The 18,770-nt window shown below is 36.9% G+C and overlaps 1 protein-coding gene across 2 annotated transcripts in view; it reads right to left on the bottom strand.

The window, feature by feature from the left end:
* The window catches only part of GLIS3 (GLIS family zinc finger 3), a 606,152-nt gene that overhangs the window by 143,292 nt on the left and 444,090 nt on the right, over positions 1-18,770 (bottom strand). For both annotated transcript variants that reach the window (XM_069090791.1, XM_069090792.1), the window contains one exon: positions 13,197-13,307. In XM_069090791.1, coding sequence (XP_068946892.1) covers positions 13,197-13,307 — 111 coding nt within the window. The remainder of the gene's footprint in view (positions 1-13,196; positions 13,308-18,770) is intronic.

The raw sequence follows: 18,770 nt of genomic DNA, 5'->3' as shown, positions 1-18,770 counted from the left end.
AATAGGATTCCAGAGTAAAGTTGAACTATCACCATTTTTAAAAAATCTTTTAATGTCTCTTTTTAATCCAAGTACAGAATGTTACACTTATTCTTGTGAGGTTCCATCTAATTAGGTCATCAAATGTTGCTGTCTTTTTAGAACCTTTGGCATCTAGGTTCTGACATTCAAAATTATCAGTCCCTCCAAGATTCTTCTAATAAGTGTTTAATGACCAGCTCTTGTTCTAATAAATGTTTAACAACCAGCTCTTATTCCAATACGTATTTGACAGCCAGCTTTATGGGAAGAAAAATGTAGGCATCACACTACTAAATTTAATCTGCATTATTAACATTTTCTTCATTACTTTCTTAAGTCTAGAAATCAACACAATAGCCAATCAAGCACTGTTTTGTAGCATTTGCCAATTTCCAAAGTATAAGTGTCCACACTGAAAATTTAACAATTGGTTTTTGTGAACCACCTAAAATTGGCTCCAACATACTCCTCCTTCTCTCCCATCTTCATATCTTACAACAATTTGACAAGCATAGTATCTATGCCTTCATTCAAGTCAAAGATGAAATTCTATACAGCATAGACCCAAGGACAGAGCCTTTCTATACACATTGATAGCTACCTTCAAATATTAGAAGAGTTATGTATTAGAGGAAATAGGGTTAATCTAGATCTAATAGATTAATTTTTAATAGGTGTAATCTTTGAGCTGTATAGCTGAAAGCTATTCTAGCACTAGAAGGAAGACTGGACTGTTGGACCTGTAAGGTCTTGTCCCATCTTGAGGAAGTCTTATAAGTCCTTGTTTTCATTTTAACTGCATTAAAGATGTCCCTCAATGTGCTTCTGGTATTAGAATAAGTGACCATTTTAATCAATTACTTCTATTAAACTCCAAATATAATGAAGCTAGCTAAAGTTTCATCCCTACTGAGGTCCTTTAACCATTAAATGTAGAATAAAGTGCCCCCTAAAGAAACAAAATCAATAAATAATCACCAGGACAAGAGATACTCATTGCCAGGATTTTTAAGATGGGTTTTCTGTTGTTTGAATGGGAGAAAAAATAGTTTGTCAAAATGGCTGGCAAAAGACCTAGATTATATTGAAGAGAGTAGGTTTTAATAGATGACTTTGCACTAGTCAGTACTGAATACTGTTGGTACAATCCTTTTAGAGTAAGGAAACTCCATGTCCTTTAAGGTTACCTTCCATAGACATTGTATTTACCTTGAATGTTCTGATTTTTATATATTATCTCTCTAATTAGAATAATGTAAGCTTTTGAGGGTGGAGGCTATTTTTTTCTTTTTTCTTTTCAGTATGCTCAACACCTAGTGGAAATGGCTTCACTTGAGGACCTCGAGGTCCACAGGTTCCCTGCTCCTTATCTAGTACATAGCATGAAGCTAACAAATGCTTATTGATTGAATTATGAAAGAAAGGAACATACTACTTGTAGACATAATGCTTAACTTTCTTCCCACCTTTAAACGTATTGTCTTTTAGTTTACGTATGAATCAGAACTAAACCTAAAAAAATTTCTCAGTAAATACCAGATTTATCATGGCTCCTGAGGTCAAGAGAATACAAGGAAATTGTGGGTGTGTAAATACTTTTCAAAACTTAAAATGCAGCAAATATGAAAAATATCAGTTTCTACTAACAACTCTTTAAAAACCGCCACTTTACCTGCTATGTGCAAGACTAATCACAACAGAATTTCCACTTGATCACTGAATTGAGCCAACAGAGGTGTGTTAATGAGTCTTCTCAACCCCTTTAATCAGATTTACAGGAAGCAGTTCATACAGATGTGACTCTACCCTATACTATGAAGATTTCCGTTTATTGGATTCAGTCAAAGGGCTGCACCCGAGGACCTAGAGGGTCAAACATGGCCTCGAAGCTGCAGGTTCCCTACTCCTGGAATAGACTATAAGGTGCTTTCCAAGACTGATATTCTGTGATTCCAATAATGATATATGGGAGAGTATAGTGAGAGCCAACGGGAAATCAAGCAATTTTCTAGGCAGTTTCAGTCTATAATCTCACATCCATTTTCCAAACCTCATGGACTAGGGGGAGACAGATCTCCATATTACTTTACTCAGAGATTGCCCCTTTTCTAAACTCTATTGAAAACTGTTCCATAATTTTCTTGTTACAAATTGATTCTTGGCTAGGCATTAAGATATGGTTAAAATATCTGAAGACTTTCTTTAACAAACACATGACTTCTAAAGATACCATTTTTTTTTTGCTTTTTGGAGGAGGTAGGGCAGGGCAATTGGGGTTAAGTGACTTGCCCAAGGTCACACAGCTAGTAAGTGTTAAGTGTCTGAGGCCAAATTTGAACTCAGGTCCTCCTGACTCCAGGGCTGGTGGTCTATTAACTGTGCCACCTAGCTGCCCCTAACGATAGGGGAAAGTAAGGGGAAAAAAGATGAGGGAATAACATGCCTACACATTGTAGTCTCTACAAGTAAATGTAAACTTGCTGAAAATTACATAAAAAACAAAGACAACACTGAAATTATCTATGGATAGAGAACATCAGGTCATTAATGTTAGAGTTTCAATAACAAAATTTTCATCAAAATGCATTTTTTCCTGTTATCTCCATGAATCACATACTTATAAACCTAGTGATTCCAAAACTTGGATAAAAAATATATGCTTGACCCTTCTCCATCAAATAATAATGATTGGCATAGGGGCTTCTGTGCACTTAATGAGACTGAATACTAAATAGGGTGCCTAGTCATTTCCTCTTATTATACAAACTTTTACTAAACTTTTAGATAGGAATAATGTTATGAGGATAGTGTATCTGGACTCAAAATCAGAATCTGGATCATTTTTATAAGCACCTTGAGACCAGGACTGTCTTTTGCCTCCTTTTAGATCCCTAGCATTTAGCACATTGCATCACATAGTAGGCACTTAATCGATGTTTTTTGATTGATTGATCACAGATTTAGAACTGCTGGGCCTGCTAGAGGCCAACAGATGTCTGGATAATTGAAGTCCTCCCTCACATTTACAGCAAGCCTCTATGCCAGACTGTTGATAGATTTCCTCAAGGTTTCTCTTTCTGTTCAGGAAATCTGTAGCATACTACAGTGGCAATTGACTACAATAGAATAAACATTTACTAAATGCCTACTATGTACAAGGCACTATTACCTCTGTTTCCCTTTCCATTTATCTTCACTCCAATGTTCTCTATCATGACTCAAGCTCATTGCAAAAAGAGTATTTACAAATATAATACAAATACAAGAATACAAATATTCTTTGTACTTGCATATTGGATGCATAGCAACATGGTAGGTATTTAATAAATATGTTCTAATTGACTGTTGCCCCCCTCCCACTTTGGTTTCTGTATTCTCTCACGTGGTCATATCTTCTTAATATATACAATATACCATGCTATATCATTACTCTCTCCTATCTATCCTTATCCTTTTGAATAAGATGCCCTTCCAGAGTTATATTTCAATCCTATAGCTATCTTCATGTACTTGAACAGCTGCCGTATGGAACAAGGATTAGATTTCAACTGTCTGGCTCCAGAAATCTGAAATGGCAGTGATTGATGGAAATTACACAAAAAAGGTGAATTAAGACCTAATATTATGAAAAAATTTCTAATAATTAGGGCTCTCTAAAAATGTAAGGGTTTCCTTTAGAAGGTAGTGAGTTTCCCCCCTCACCTGATGTCTTAAAGCCAAGCCTAGATAACTAGATACTGAGGACTCTTTTGGGGTGTGGTTTGGGTTCGGTGGCCCCTGAGGTTTCCTTCATTTCTGAAATTCTATTATCACACCAAGTCCCAGTGAGGCCTATGAAGTCAAATTTGTATCCTTGCCTCAGAATCTCTAAGTTCATCTTGCTTGTTGACCATAATTTGTAAATTTGAGCCTACCCCATTGAGGCCATGGGCTCCTTTTATGGATTTTTTTTCTCCCATGAATTTCTGGGCATTTCAACTACTTTTCTCCTGCATTACAATTATTCTCCATGATGTTTCATTTGGTAGTATATGGAGACAGTTTTTTTGCCTCTCTTCCTGTTCAGTTTAAAGTCTTTTTGATTAGACTTACAAGATTCCAAGAAAATACATTTTTATCAACTCTTGTTAGGTACACTCCAACCAACCCTGGCTAAGAGCCCATCAATCCCATATTTCGGGTCTGGAGCACTGACTAAGGAGCCCAGCTCAAAAGAAGATCAAATTACATCCTATTTCCTACCCAAGGACCTATACAATAGTAAACTTCTACTCACTGTCTATAAATTAGATTTCTTAAGGTACTTGTGTGAAGGCTTCCAGGAAAAAAAAAATCTTCCCAGCTCAGTTAATAAATTCAACAAATAAAGATGGAAGGAGAGAGAAATATCAAGAATATGGAAAGCTCTAATATAGTAGAAATTTACATCCCTGCCATGAAGGATGGCATCTCAGACAGTGATCAGTCCTAGCTGGAGATTAGAATTGAGTTCAGGGAACAGAGAAGGTAAATAGCACAGCAAACGTTTTAAAACGCCAGTCACTTCATTTTCTCAGGCTGCACTTCAGTCTTTGAAATAAAGTATAGAAATCCCACCAAGAGCATTTGTAAGAAGGGGTTGCTCCTTGGTATTGTTTTCTTTAAGTAAGTAAGTAGCATGAGAATTTGGGCTGAATCACTACCTCTCCCCCCCACCCCCAACTCTGCTAATTATTTGCATCAGGATTCATCAGAAACTAATAAGCCAAGGGAATGTGAGGCTTAGAAGAAAGCTTAAGATTGTCAATCAAAAAGCAATTAGTAAGTAACTCACTGCACATGGGACAATGCTAGATACCATACATACTGAGTTGATCGTGAGAACAATTGTCAAAATGACCTCATTCTTTGGGTATTTATTTGGTGGTCTATGCAGAGCTCAGTAAAATGACACAGTTTTGCTTTTCAAATAATTTTAGATAAAAAAGTAAAATTCTGTCACACAAAATTGTAGGTTTTGAAGACAGACAGAAGTATAAAATAGCGGTACAATGGACTGATTCTAATTGTCACAGTTCAAATTTCAAGTAAAAATAAATTCTTGAGAATGACTATTACAAAAAGTTCAGAACAGTCTGGGACCTGAGCAGTCATCTAGTCTTGAGGGGTCAAAAACACTGCCAGCCACACCCCCAAGTATGCCTAACCAATTAAAATATAATTCAGAAATATTGAACAAAATAAAAGACAAATACAACAAAAGATTATTGTTTCTGTCTTTCAGTCATGTCTAACCCTTCATGACCACATCTGGGGTTTTCTTGGCAAAGATACTACCTTGATTCGCCATTTCCTTCTCCAGCTCATTTTACAGAGGAAGAAACTGAAGCAAGCAGGGTTAAGTGACTTGCCCAAGGTCACACAACTAGTAAGTGTTTGAGGCTGGATTTAAATTAAGGTCTTCTTGATTTATGACCCAGGGTTCTATCTACTGAGCCACTTATCCACCTCCACAATAAAACATAACTACATAGATAATGCTAATTTGTTATCTTCTAAGTCAATATGAAGCCTGCAGAGGTCTTTATGTAAGGTTTAATGTCTCTATTTCTTTTTGCTTTTGACACCATTGATTTAGTCCAATTTACGTATTACCCATCCCTGTCCCCCACAAGAAACCTCACTATAAGATTCCTAACAAGTGTTCACCCAGTCTTTGCTGTAGGAACTATAATGAGGGGAACTTCTTCCACCTTCTTAACTAGCCAATTCTACTTGGGAAAGTTTTCCCCTAGTTTCAAGCCTTAAGTTGCTTCTTTAAAACTTCAACCCACTACTCCTAATACTACCCTCAGGAGTCAAATAGAACAAACATCCCTCTTTTCCCACATGATCACCTTCCAACTACTTCAACAGCTCTATCTGAGTTTCAGGACCCTAAAGTTCCTGTCTGACCTCATCTTGACTTTTACTGTGACCTTCAGTGATTCAACACCTCCATTCCAAAGATCTGCCCATTTTAGGCTACATAAGTCTACCTAAAAACATTTGAACCCAAAGATCACTCACATAAACTGCATTCTCATTAAGAATCTAGAATACCTCATTGTATGCCTCCACCTTTACATGTCATTGGCACCTCAAAATCACTGAGTCTGAAATGGCAGCTTTCACCTTTTCCCCAAAGCCACCTCTCTTTTTAGCTTACCTATTTTTGTTGATACTCCCTATCACCTAGGCTCAAAATCTTGGTATCATTGCGAATCATAGTGAATCAAGTACTGATTTGGTATCAGAAAAAACTGAGTTCAAATTCCACCTTAGACACATACTACTCAGGAACTGTGTTAAGTGCCAGGTGTACAAAAAAAACAAAACAAAAGGCACCATGCCCTCAAGGAGCTCACAATCTAACAGGGAAGGTAATAAACAAATATAAACAAAAAAAGCTATGTATGGGACAAATGGGAGATAGTTAATAGAGGGAACTAGAATTAACTAGAATTAAGAGGGGTTGGGAAAGGTTTCCTGCAGAAGATGGGATTTTAGGTGGTGTTTCAAGGAAGCCATAGATATCAGTAGGCAGAGATGAGAAGGAAGAGCATTCATAGTGGGCATGAGGGACAACCAGAGAAAATGTCAGAAGCTGCAATATGAGAAGTGACGTGGTCAGTTCTTGTTGCTGTTCAGTCATTGCAGTTGTGTCCAGCTCTATGACCCCATTTGGGGTTTTCTTTCTGGAGTGGTTTGCCATTTCCTTCTCCAACTCATTTTACAGATGAGGAAACTGAGGCAAACAGGGTTAAGTGACTTACTCAGGGTCATATAGCTAGTCAGTGTCTGAGGTCAGATTTGAAATCAGGAAGGAGAGTCTTCCTGACTCCAGGCCCAGTGCTCTATCCATTTTGCCCCTAGCTGATGTGTTCAGACCTGCAAACATTATCACTTTGGTAACAGTGGAGTATGGCTTTTAAAAAGTGGACACTTGACACAAGGAGGCTAATTGAAAAATTACTACAATATTCCAGGAGAGAAGTGATAAGTGCCTAGGGTGATGGCCATATGAGTAAAGTGAAAAGGATAGATGTAAGAGATGCTAGGGAGATAGAATCAATAAGACCTGGCAACTTATTGTATATGAAGGTAAGAGAATGGAAAGTTAAGGATAACTCTGGGGTTGCAAACCTAGGTGCCCCAAAGCATGGTGGAGTCATCTAAAGAAACAGAAAAGTCAAGAAAAAGAGTGGGTATAGGGAAAAGGTCATGAGTTCTATTTTATATATCTTAAGCTTAAAGTTGTTAACAGAAAAATTAGTTGGAAACATCCAGTAATTGATAAGTTATAAAAGTCTTGAATTTGGGGGAAAGTAAGTATAGTTAGATATATGGATCTAGGTGTCATCTGCATAAAGATGATAATTTCACTCATGGGAGTTGATGATATAACTGCCTGGGAGAGACAAGAGGGAAGAGACCTACTGCCCTCAGGATACAAGGACATCACTACAGATTCATCATCAGTAAGTCATGTCATTTGACCTGTTTCTAACAGTGGTCATTGATTTGCACTGAGTCATACACATTCTCATCCTGGCTACTGATAACCTATATTTCAACCAGTTCATTGAGATCCCTAATGATGTATATTTAAGGTATGTCTGGTTGAGGTCAAGAGTCCAGGCCAAAATCAGGGCAACTGTCACCAGCGAACAAAGTGACTGAAATTTAGATCTTTCAAGCATTATGCTTTCTCAGACTGAGCAGACAGCCTAGCAGTGGGTTGGTAGTTTGGCTTATCCTGCTTTTTTTATACTTTTAACTTAATCACTCTTTTCAAAATTCTAAATTCTACAAGGTCAAATTCTGAATGCTTCTCTTAAATACTTTTATGACATCTTGGGGAAACCAAGGCTAAGTTCTATGGTTCCAGAGTACCTCCTGCCTACATCAAAAGTGTAGTAGAAGTCTGGAGATTTTCTTTTTTGTTGTTTGTTTATTTGCTTTGTCAGGGAATAAGGGAAGGTGCAGGAAACCTTGTGGCTTCCTCCTTGCAGGGAAGCTAAAGCTTACACTCAAGTAAGCAAGGAAAAATACTGTCAACTTGAAACCAGAAGAGGGCACCTGTGAGTTCAGTCATGGTCTTGCATTTGAGGGGAGAGGGGAGCAATGGAATTATGGGTTTGAAAAGGTCTCTTACAGCCCAATGTATCATAGGTTTCCACTGAAAACCATCATTAGATTAAAACCATTGAATTAAGCATACCTAAACCAGTGTGCCATTCAGAAGTCTACTACATAGTGTTGTGTTTAATGGAAATTATCACTAATTATCATAAGATAATATATAAGCTCTGAAAGGGACTTTAAGGATGATCTTATTTCCATTGACTCATAAAGGTGTATTCCATTTAAATAAATATGATTGGTTGCACAGTGACTATTTTACAGAAGAATTATTTATTTTGCCAAAGAATTCATCAGAGCTTTACTATAAATAATACATTCCTCTAGCCTATTAAAATATGATTCAGTTAACCAGCCCTAAATTTTCACATAACTTTTCTAGAACATACATACTAACTCAAACAGGGCAAATCCAAACCCTATTTTAATAAGAGGGTGATAGATTGCAAAGTTAGTGATTACAGTCTTCCAGTCAGGTGGTGGGAAGCTGAATAACAAACAGGGAGGAAGATACTAGTATTATAACTGCTCTGTCTTAAAGGTTAGCCTAAAGGATTTCTAGGACTGGTTTTTTTACAGATGGCAAGTATAAACACTAGGTGTATTTGTACACATTTTAAATTCTGTGCTTTGTGTCTTTTCTTATAGCACCCCTGAATCAAAAGTGTCTGAGACTGAAGGTCAGTTTTGCTGCATCAAACAAACTGAAAACTCATTCTTAATACCCCTAACTTCTGGAGTCATGTAACATTTGTTCTCAATTAAAAAAAAATTAACAGAGAAGAGTTGAAGGAAATATCTCTTACTTATAGATCTTTAAAAGTAAAAATGAAAAAAAATCTGATAAAGCTTTTGTAGCCTTGAAAAATTTCTTCAGGTGGCTCATTGCCTGAATTGTCTTTTTTCGTCTTCTCTTCGGCGTACTACTTTGGCATTCCATTCGAATGGAAAGACAAATCTGCTTTTCACTCTACAGGATCAATTCTATGCCCAGTTGAGAACATAGCTGGTGACTCTGGGATTCAATACTCTTTTACCTGTATAGATCATTTATTTAATGGATTCAAGATCTGCAAAGCAGATTAGATGGAAGAAGTCTGCACACCAGCTGATGAGCTGTGTGGGTGTGCACATATTATGCTATGAGAAAAGTTACTCTGCATGCAATGAGTCAAATTATCCCAATTCCTCTGCAGAAAAGAATATTTTTTTGCACAGCTTGAATACCAATTAACTGCAATTTTAGGCTTTTTCTTATTTTATTTCACCTCCTTCCACGAAATAGGTGTATATTTTGGCAGAAATGGGATGAATACTGGACCCTGGGTTCCAAAGATGGATTTCAACAGGTGTGGGGACAAAAACAAGAGATTCATGGCTGAGGATTGTTCATCCTTAGATATGTGGTATCTCTGCCATCTACTTCTACAAATTTCTCCTGTGGCGGAAGGTGCCTGGTCTCTGGAACATATTTCAGAGTGCAGTCTCATAAAACCAGCAACTTAAGACACCAAAATAATGTCATTTAGTGTCTAGGGGGAGGTTAAAAAGAGGATTAGAGGCAGTCAGGCAGGATATATTAAATGAATCCATGACTAACAGGGTGTGACAGTAAAGGGTTTCATTCTTTTCAACAGAACAGTTCCCTAGGGCTGGAACTATTACCCCACTATGCCTTTATCACCTTGGAATTTTTATGGTTATTTTTGATGAATTCACATTTTTGTAAAGACTTTTTTGACATGATGCCAATTTTCTATTTTAATTAAAGTCGTAAATAATCTTAATTCTGCCTTAAAAGGTTTATTGTTTCTTGCATTTTTTTTTATTATAACTGCCAGGAAATATTTCAAATACCAAAGCATGATGTGAGTTAGCAATTAGAATTTCTCGAAGGTCCAGTGACTCCATTGTATCTTGTAAACATTATAAGTTAGAATGCCTATGCAAGGTTTGAAAATTCAAATTGACTAATGTCAAATGTATTGGCCTTGCTCCTCTGGGTGGGGGGGAGGTCAAGTTTATTTTTGTCTTTAAGTCCTCGGTAGATGAACAGGTTAAAATATGAAAGTAAGCATTGACCTGGAAATAATAACAAGTCAAAGTTCAGCTCCGCTATTTGCTAGAAATGAACATAACAGTAGCAATGAAACACATTGTCATATACCTCATTTTGTATATGACAATATTAAGAGCACACCATGATTTTGCATCCGTTTATGCAAATGGTTCTAGAAAATTCATTTCCTTGTTGTCTAAATTGCCTTTTGAAGGTCGCCTAAGAATTGACCCTCAAACTCTTATTTTGTGGCCTTAAAGACTGTTATTTTTAAATTATGTTGCAAGCATCTTCCACAAAACAAAATCTGCTGATTCCCTACACAGAAGTTGGGATAAGGACAAAAGAAAACCAAAAATACTTCTTGAAGATACCCTTTTTTTCATTTGATAGTCTTCTGTCTCCTTATGCTGCCTCTTTTAAATTGAATAAGATATGAGAAGAGAGGAATCTGTGGTGTGTTAAAAAGGGCATTGGATTAAATATGACTAGAATTGGGTTCTGATTTTGTCTTGGTCACCAACCAAACGGATGACCTTAAAGGAGTTTCCTAGCCTCTTTGAGCTTTTTTCCTCAGTGGTAAAATGAGGACACTAGACTAGAATCAGGAGTTATATACATACATACATTCATATATATATATATGTATATATATTGCTTTTTGGAGGGAATTTGGGGTTGTTACTTGCCCAAGGTCACACAGCTAGTTTTGTGTTAAATGTCTGAGGCCGGATTTGAACTCAGGTCCTCCTGACTCCAGGGCCAGTGCCCTATTCACTGCACCACCTAGCCACCCCAAGAATCAGGAGTTATTAACCTTGGGTTCGAGTATTTTTTTCTAATATTTGGGTAGCTGTATTTCAATATAATTGTAATTATTAGGCCATAATTCAATGTCATTCCTTTGCAATCCTATATATTTTATGCATTTAAAACCTTATTCTGAAAAAGGGTCCATAGGATCCATCATAAACTTTGCCAGTGAGGTCCAGGATACAAAATGTGTTGAGTTCTTGGACCTGATTATCTCTGAGGTCACTTCCAGCTCTTGAATTCTTTGAATCTATAATGTTTTCTAGGTCTGAAAAAAATAGCACTGTACATTTTAATTGACAAGTATAAAATTCCTACTCTATATAAGGCACTGGGATAGGTACATAAAAATGGAATTGAGATGGTACCTGCCTCATATATTCTGCTATGTATGATTTATATATTGTGTTCTTCACCAAAAGTTATTCAAAGTATTTGTATCACCAATGCCTAACATGCAGTAAGCATTTAATAAATGCTCCCCCCCCCCATTCACTCCATTTTTTCATTCAATGGAGAAAGAAAATGACCTACAATGTCATTTGTGTTATGGACTTGATGTTATAGTAAAATCTCACTAACCAGCAATGAAGGAAGGCCAGCATGAATCAGTGAAGCATCCAAATTCTGGACCACTTGTAATGGAAGGCAGTTTTTATTCATGGTTAAATGTGAATCACCATCATGGGGCTACCCAAATAGCAGTTCTTCAAGATCCCCTTTAATTCTCTGCAATTATTTATGCTGTGGATTGTGCTTCTAAGTGGATTAAATCCTTTTCTTTTACTCTTGTCTGCATTAGTAATTTTCTTGAGCAAATCATTTCCCTCACTGATAATGCATAAGGCATATAATCTTTATCTTTCCAGGGAAAATAGCAAATTTGGTCCAGCCTGTGCCTAAATAGTGCAAATACTAACCATATGGTGTCTGAGCTAGGTAGGTCTGACGGTATTTCAAGAAGAGAGTTTTAAATGATTCCTGTGCCTCATTTCCCAGGGTGGGCAGCCACGTGACAGAGAACATCTATCAAATTCTTCAGCACCTACACACTACTCTAGTTCATTCAGAAGAGGTCATAGCTTTGAGCACTCAGCCTAACCTTGTGGTAGCAACTCTTTGGGAAGGGAAAATGAACAATACAAAGGACTGTAGAGCATTTTACCAACATAAAAGAACTAAATCTATTTGAAAGCACAGAAGAACTCATAGTTTCTGACTAGAAAGGGGGCTGACCTGAAACCATCTTTTGATTCCCTGGCCACACAGTTCAATCTCTTGAAACTAGTTTAGTCTCAAACTGCCTTCTGGGTTGTTTAGAGGGTACTCAAATAACACTCAGAAGAGACTGGCAATCACTGAGGTTACAAATCATATATAGAACCCATCACTAGTGAAACTTCCCAGGAGCCAGCATCAACCCCAACGGGCCAACACAGTTTACTGTTGTGGTAGGACATTTGAACCTTAAGGGTCTGATTTTTTTTTGGCTGTCACACACATCAGACTTCCTACATGCTTACAAACATAAAGCAATCTTTACAGCTGGCTGCCACGACAGAAGATTTAAAAAAAAATTTCCTCTTGATGAGAAAATACTTGGGGGTGGGAGGCAGAAATAATTTGCACAGATAGAGATGATCAGGCATCTCTGATCTCCTGACCTGAAGTGGGATGGGGGTTTGTGGAAGGAGGGAGCGACTGTGGTATTTTTACTAAGTATATTGCTTTCAAGGCTTTTGCTTCCTATATTATCAGGAATGGAACAGTTTTAACTTCCTGATATTTTATGAGAACATATCTAACAGTGATTCATCCTCCGAATTTATATCTTTTTTGCTAAATATTCAGCTCTTTTTTGGGCACATGGTGACTTCAACTCAGGTGGCTTCTCTATCATTATTTTCTCTGATTTTCATTACAAATGCATCAATCCCACAGATTTCTATCTGTATATATTAGCTATACAAGTACTAGGCTTAACATTTCTTCATGGAAGACTTTTCTCATTAAACAATCTAAAACATGTTACACCTTGAACAATCTAAATATGCCTAGCATCAGCCCTGTGCACAGTGCTAATGCTGTAACAGTACATGAGAATGTGTTTTCCTGACTGGGCAGCACTCTGAAAAATTACCTTTTTTCTTGCCTGTTGGTCTTTGGAAGAATGTGCCTTGACGTGCTTTCTTAGGGAACTTGGATCTGTGTAGCGTTTGGTACATCCTGGAATTTGACATGCATAAGGTTTCTAAATAAAAAAGAAACAAAGAAACAGCTGTGGTTAAATCATGAGGCGAACGAGGGAAAAATCCATGCTAAGCCTCCTGATTTCCAAAACATGCTTTGTCACTGACTCTGATCTCAAATACTGGATAATAAACACAAAATCCATGTAGAAAAACCTGGTAATTTTATATCAGGTCAAAAAAGAAAAGCAGGCTTTGTGGGGGAAAAGCAAAACCCAAAACAAAGAGATGGAGAATCTTTGATCACTGTTAAGAATCTATTTTACAATTCACCAGTCTACATAGCATGAAACCCTGTGACATTTTTTTTTAACATTGGAATTATTAGGGAGTGTGTCAAGATGTACTTACAATTGTGCTGCCCTGAGAGTAATCTTTGGCATAGTCAGAAACTAGCAAACACACATTCTTTAGTGAGTCAGGTAAAGAAGTTGTAGCATAGTCCAGAAAAGACTGGGAAGTGTTACAGAAGAGACCTGATTCAGAGAGAGAAAGAATCAAGAGGGAAAAGTTAGTGTGGTAGAGTAGAAAAAAATGTATGTTGCAAAAAAAGCAGGCAAAAAAAGGTATTGGATGAGAAACAGAACCCAATTAAGCAGGTTGTTTTACATGCTTTTCAGATGATTAATTTTGCAGAAGAATTTTGCTTTTTTTACAATGGTAATGTCTAGAAGCACTTGGTTGACTCAGATGTGACCCAAATTTCTAATGATTCCTATTCACCACAGGCCACCTACACAGTTGTGGGAGTTGTAGGGGGTCAGAAAACTGGTCTTGCTGTTTATAGGGTCATCTTAACAAGTTGTAATTACTCAGAATCATAGAATTATTATATGTCATACCAGAAAAGACCTTAGAGGCATCCATTTCAGAGGCTACATGCTCTTGCTCATGTCCCATTTAATGATGTTTACACAGAGTCAGTTTTTGGTACAGTATAAATTTTATGCTTTTCTAGGACATGACCTCTGGAGTGGACTATAAATGTAATGTTAAATGCATCCTAAAAATGCACATATCAACACATATCAACTGTATTGAAAGGTTATAGTAAATGTTTGAGATGATGGGCCTTTACCAGTCAAAAAAATTTTTTTTACTAGTCCTCAGTGCTGGAAATTAGAAAATAAATGTATTTACACTTCATGGAAACAGTCAATAATTAACTAAATAATAGATAGAATTGATATTTGATCCATTAAGTTCACATCTGTAAGATGCCCACTGTATAAATACAAATTAAAGACAAGTCAAAAATTCTACTCTTTTCAAATATCTAGACCTCCTTTTGTTGTGTAAAGACACCATCTACACTTTATTTTACTGAGGGTTTTTTCCATTTTTTTTTTTTTTTGCTTTTTGGAGGGGCAATTGGGGATAAGTGACTTGCCCAAGGTCACACGGTTAGTTTTTGTGTTAAGTGTCTGAGGCCGGATTTGAACTCAGTTTCTCCTGACTCCAAGGCCCGTGCTTTATTCACTACGCCATTTAGTCTCCCCCATTTTTTCCATTTTTTAAAATCTGCATGTTTGGTGTTGTATAGACCAGGCTACAAGGGGATAACATTACCCTGCTTCTGAAAGCCCATATCTGGCTTTCTTCCTGTTTAGTGGGTTACATTTGATTTAGAGAATGGGTAGAATCTCACAGTGGATCCCGAATCAGTATCATTGTTTACATTAATTAGCATAGTTAAGTTATATAACTAACGTAGTACTTTACAAATATTATCTCATTTGTTACCTTGGACAAGTCACTTAAATTCTTTGGCCACTAGTTTCCTCATCTCTGAAACAAAGGAATTGAACTAGGTGATCTCCAACTTTCATTCTGGTTCTATATATCTAGGAGCGTAATTTTTGGAAGCCAGATCTAGTACTAGGAATTCCCATGGCCATTTTAGAAGAATGTGCCTATTGTTTCTTTTTCCATTTGGCAACCATTCTGACCTTGAGGATGACTTCTGCATTTATGCAATCAATCATCTCTTTATTACCTGTGCTGATAGAGATGAAAGAAGATTTATACAAAGCAGAGTAACAGAGAGTAGGCATATCATTTATATTTCTTTTTGGAGTTTGGTCAATGAAGAACTTGGGCCCACATATATACAACATAGATGCATTTTATGTGCCCATCCTCTCTGTGCTCATCCCTGCTGTCTGTAACCTGAAACCCAGATGCAGAAAGCCCCAGATAACTTGTCTAATTCTGAAAGTAGTCTTTTTTTTTGACAAATAAAGTCTATACTATCTTAAAATCTATGTGATATATATATATATATATATATATATGCCTCTCCTCTGGATTCAACCTGAATATCTGTCCTTTTCATTCACATTTTAATTTGTAATTTAATGACTGAAAAATCTATATTATTTCAGAATTTTTTTGACTATGAAAATATTTCCCCCTAATTGGATATACAGGCATCAACAAACAAACACAAGACAAACATTTTCAAAAATAAATAATGATTAAATGATTTTTTAAAAATGAGCAAAACATTTAATGAACAAAACAGGTCTTGTGAAAGATGAGCTTGTTGATGGACTGATAAAAGGATAGTCTTTTACAGTATGAATTTATATTGACTAATACTTTGCTAGAAATCTTAAAGCATGATGAATATTTTCTTCTATGCTTCATGGATCTGTGATTTTACCAGTGTGGATACTGCCTGAATATAGCCAGTCCCTCAGTTCCTAAGGAGATGGTCTTCATGGGTACCTGTGGCCAACTTGATGGTGAAATTCTTCCAACTTAGCTAAGCTTGGACTTGATGAGATAACATATAGTCCACCGTTGGCCCCACAAATCAATGTTTTCTAGCTGGGCAGAACTTATTACCACGTGTGCTTGCCTGGCACACCCTTGGAGGGGCCAGGGTCGCTTTTATAGCATGATGAGCAAGCAGAGGAAGTTTCTAGTCCAATGGTTCTCAAACTGGCTTTGTTTTTGACTTCTTCATCTTGCTGCCAGAGCAGTATTCCCTATGTAAAAATCTTACCAAGTCACTCTTTCTAATCAAAATGTTTTGGATGGCTGCTAAATAAGGATCAACCTTTTTTGGTTTGGGGTTCTAGGCTCTTCCTAACCTGACACTATATCACACAACATTTGCCTAACCTCTCTATGTGTGATTCTTCAGCCCTACACTGAACTGATTCCCATGCTAGTTGCCATACTCTTTCTTATGCAGGGAACAACAAACTAACAATTCTGTCTATTGAAATCCTTCCCAGAACAAATGTCATCTCTCCCATATAGTCTTCCCTGACCCCCTCACCTCCCCCCACAGTTGGCAATGATTCTGTCTTCATACTTCAAATTGAATTTAATTTAGACCTTTCTTCTGTACTTACATATCATTTGTGTATCATAGTTTTATCCTAAGTTATGCCCTCCTGCAAGTTCCATGAGGACAGGGGCCATATCTTATTTGATTTTTGTATCTCTCCCAAGCACCAAGAACAATTTTTGAACATGGCATATACTTAATATGCTTATATGTTTGGTTTATATATGTATATGTTTCCATATATGTATGATCACACATATATATATACATATATATGAGCATTTTGGCAACATGTTACATAATGAATAATAACACTAACTTGTATTTATATGGCACTTTAAGTTTTACTAAGAGCTTTACACATGCTATCTCATTTTAACCTCCCAATGTCCCTCTATTATGCTGTTATTATCATTTTACAGATAAAGATAACTGATGCAGAGGGAGGTTAACTGACTTGCTACTTGTTAGCAGCCACTAAGTGTCAGAGATTAAATTGGAACTCAAGCTTTCTTGAGCCCAAGTCTAGAGCTCTATCCATTGCTCCACCTGGCTGCATCTAAAAGCTTGTTAAATAGAAATAGTCCCCCTCAAAGGCATTATAATGTTTGTATACTTTTGAAATCACTAGTGACAAATACGAACAGATAAAAATGTAATAAATATGTCAACGATGATATCAGAATAATTGTAAATATGTATGAGGAGGTGTGTAGAAATAACAGTATCTTTTTAAAACTCAAGCTCTGCTATAGTTTAATAATAGACACTGGAATATTAACACTGAAAAAATACTGTCATGAATACATTATTTGCAAGAATGTGGGATAAGAGATACCTGATATGTATAATACATTTATCCTGATGCTTTTGTTAAGTTAAGTGGAATTACATATCATCATAACTGGCCACATATGAGGAGAATACCATGCATATTGGAAAAGCAAATAACAAAGGCATATCAGTGCAGTTCCAAAAATAAGCAGAGATGTTTGAAAGGCATATGAAGATGAGAGATAAAGAACATTCAGAACATTAAGAGAGTTAAGGCATAATAGTGAAAAGCAATTGTTTTCACAGGGTTTATTTCAAAGTTCAAGTGGCTGCAGAGACATGGTATACATGATTAAATTATACCCTTAGGATTAATTAGCCGAATGCTATCACTGCGAACGAGGATATTTGTACTTACACCACCTACCTCATGAGGTTACTGCAAAGATCAAATGAGATCATGTGTGTAAAATATTTCATGAACCTTAAAATGCTGTACAAATAACAGCTATCATTGGGGCTCAACCATGGATCTGAGATTTTGCTGGTAAAGGGGAACTCCCAAGTGAGGAAATGCCATATACCAAGGCAGGTCAACACTTTCTCTCCAGCTCATTGTCTTAGAGAGCTTCCCAGGTCACTGAAAGATGAAGTGACTTACTTAGTGTCAGACAGTATCCTCAGAGTTAGGATTTAAACTCAGGTCTTCCTGATTTAAGCCAGTTTTAAGCCATTACATGGTACTGCCTCTTTATGTTTTGTTCTTTTGTTTTTTCACTCAGTTTTTCAGTCATGTCTGACTGTTCATGACCCTACTCGGTGTTTTCTTGGCAAAAATACTGAAATGGTTTACCTTTTCTTCCTACAGTTCATTTTTACAGATAATAAAATTGAGGCAAACAGGGTAAAGAGATTTGTCCAGGTCACACAGCTAGTAAGTGTCTGAAACTGGATTTGAGCTCAGAAAGATGAACCTTCCTAACTCTAGGCCCAGCCCTCTATCCACTGCATCACCTAACTGTTTCCTCTTTATGCTATGATATTATTCTCCTACTAAAGCCAGCTTTAATGCCTTATAGAAGTGGGGATGGAACCTTGGGTTCTACAAATCCATGCAGGTGGAAAGCAAACTAAAAGGTCTTACTAAGTTGGAAAGGTTCTAATTACTGACCTAGACAGCATTTGGCCATTAAGAACTTTTGTACAGGGATAGGCTCAGCAAAATTCAGAGATGCTCATCCCCAAAGAGTTGGCTCTCAAGTGATCGGGGGGTTGTTTTTTTTTTTTTTTGCCTTTCTGGGGCAATTGGGGTTAAGTAACTTGCCCAAGGTTACACGGCTAGTTTTTTTTTTTGTGTGTGTGTGTGTGGGTGTTAAGTGTCCGAGGCTGG

The sequence above is a fragment of the Petaurus breviceps genome, unplaced genomic scaffold, assembly GCF_028583685.1.
Source record: "Petaurus breviceps papuanus isolate PSGF00001 unplaced genomic scaffold, PetGlider_PUasm1.0 187, whole genome shotgun sequence".
NCBI classification, from domain to species: domain Eukaryota; kingdom Metazoa; phylum Chordata; class Mammalia; order Diprotodontia; family Petauridae; genus Petaurus; species Petaurus breviceps.
This window is presented reverse-complemented; position numbering and strand designations above follow the sequence as displayed.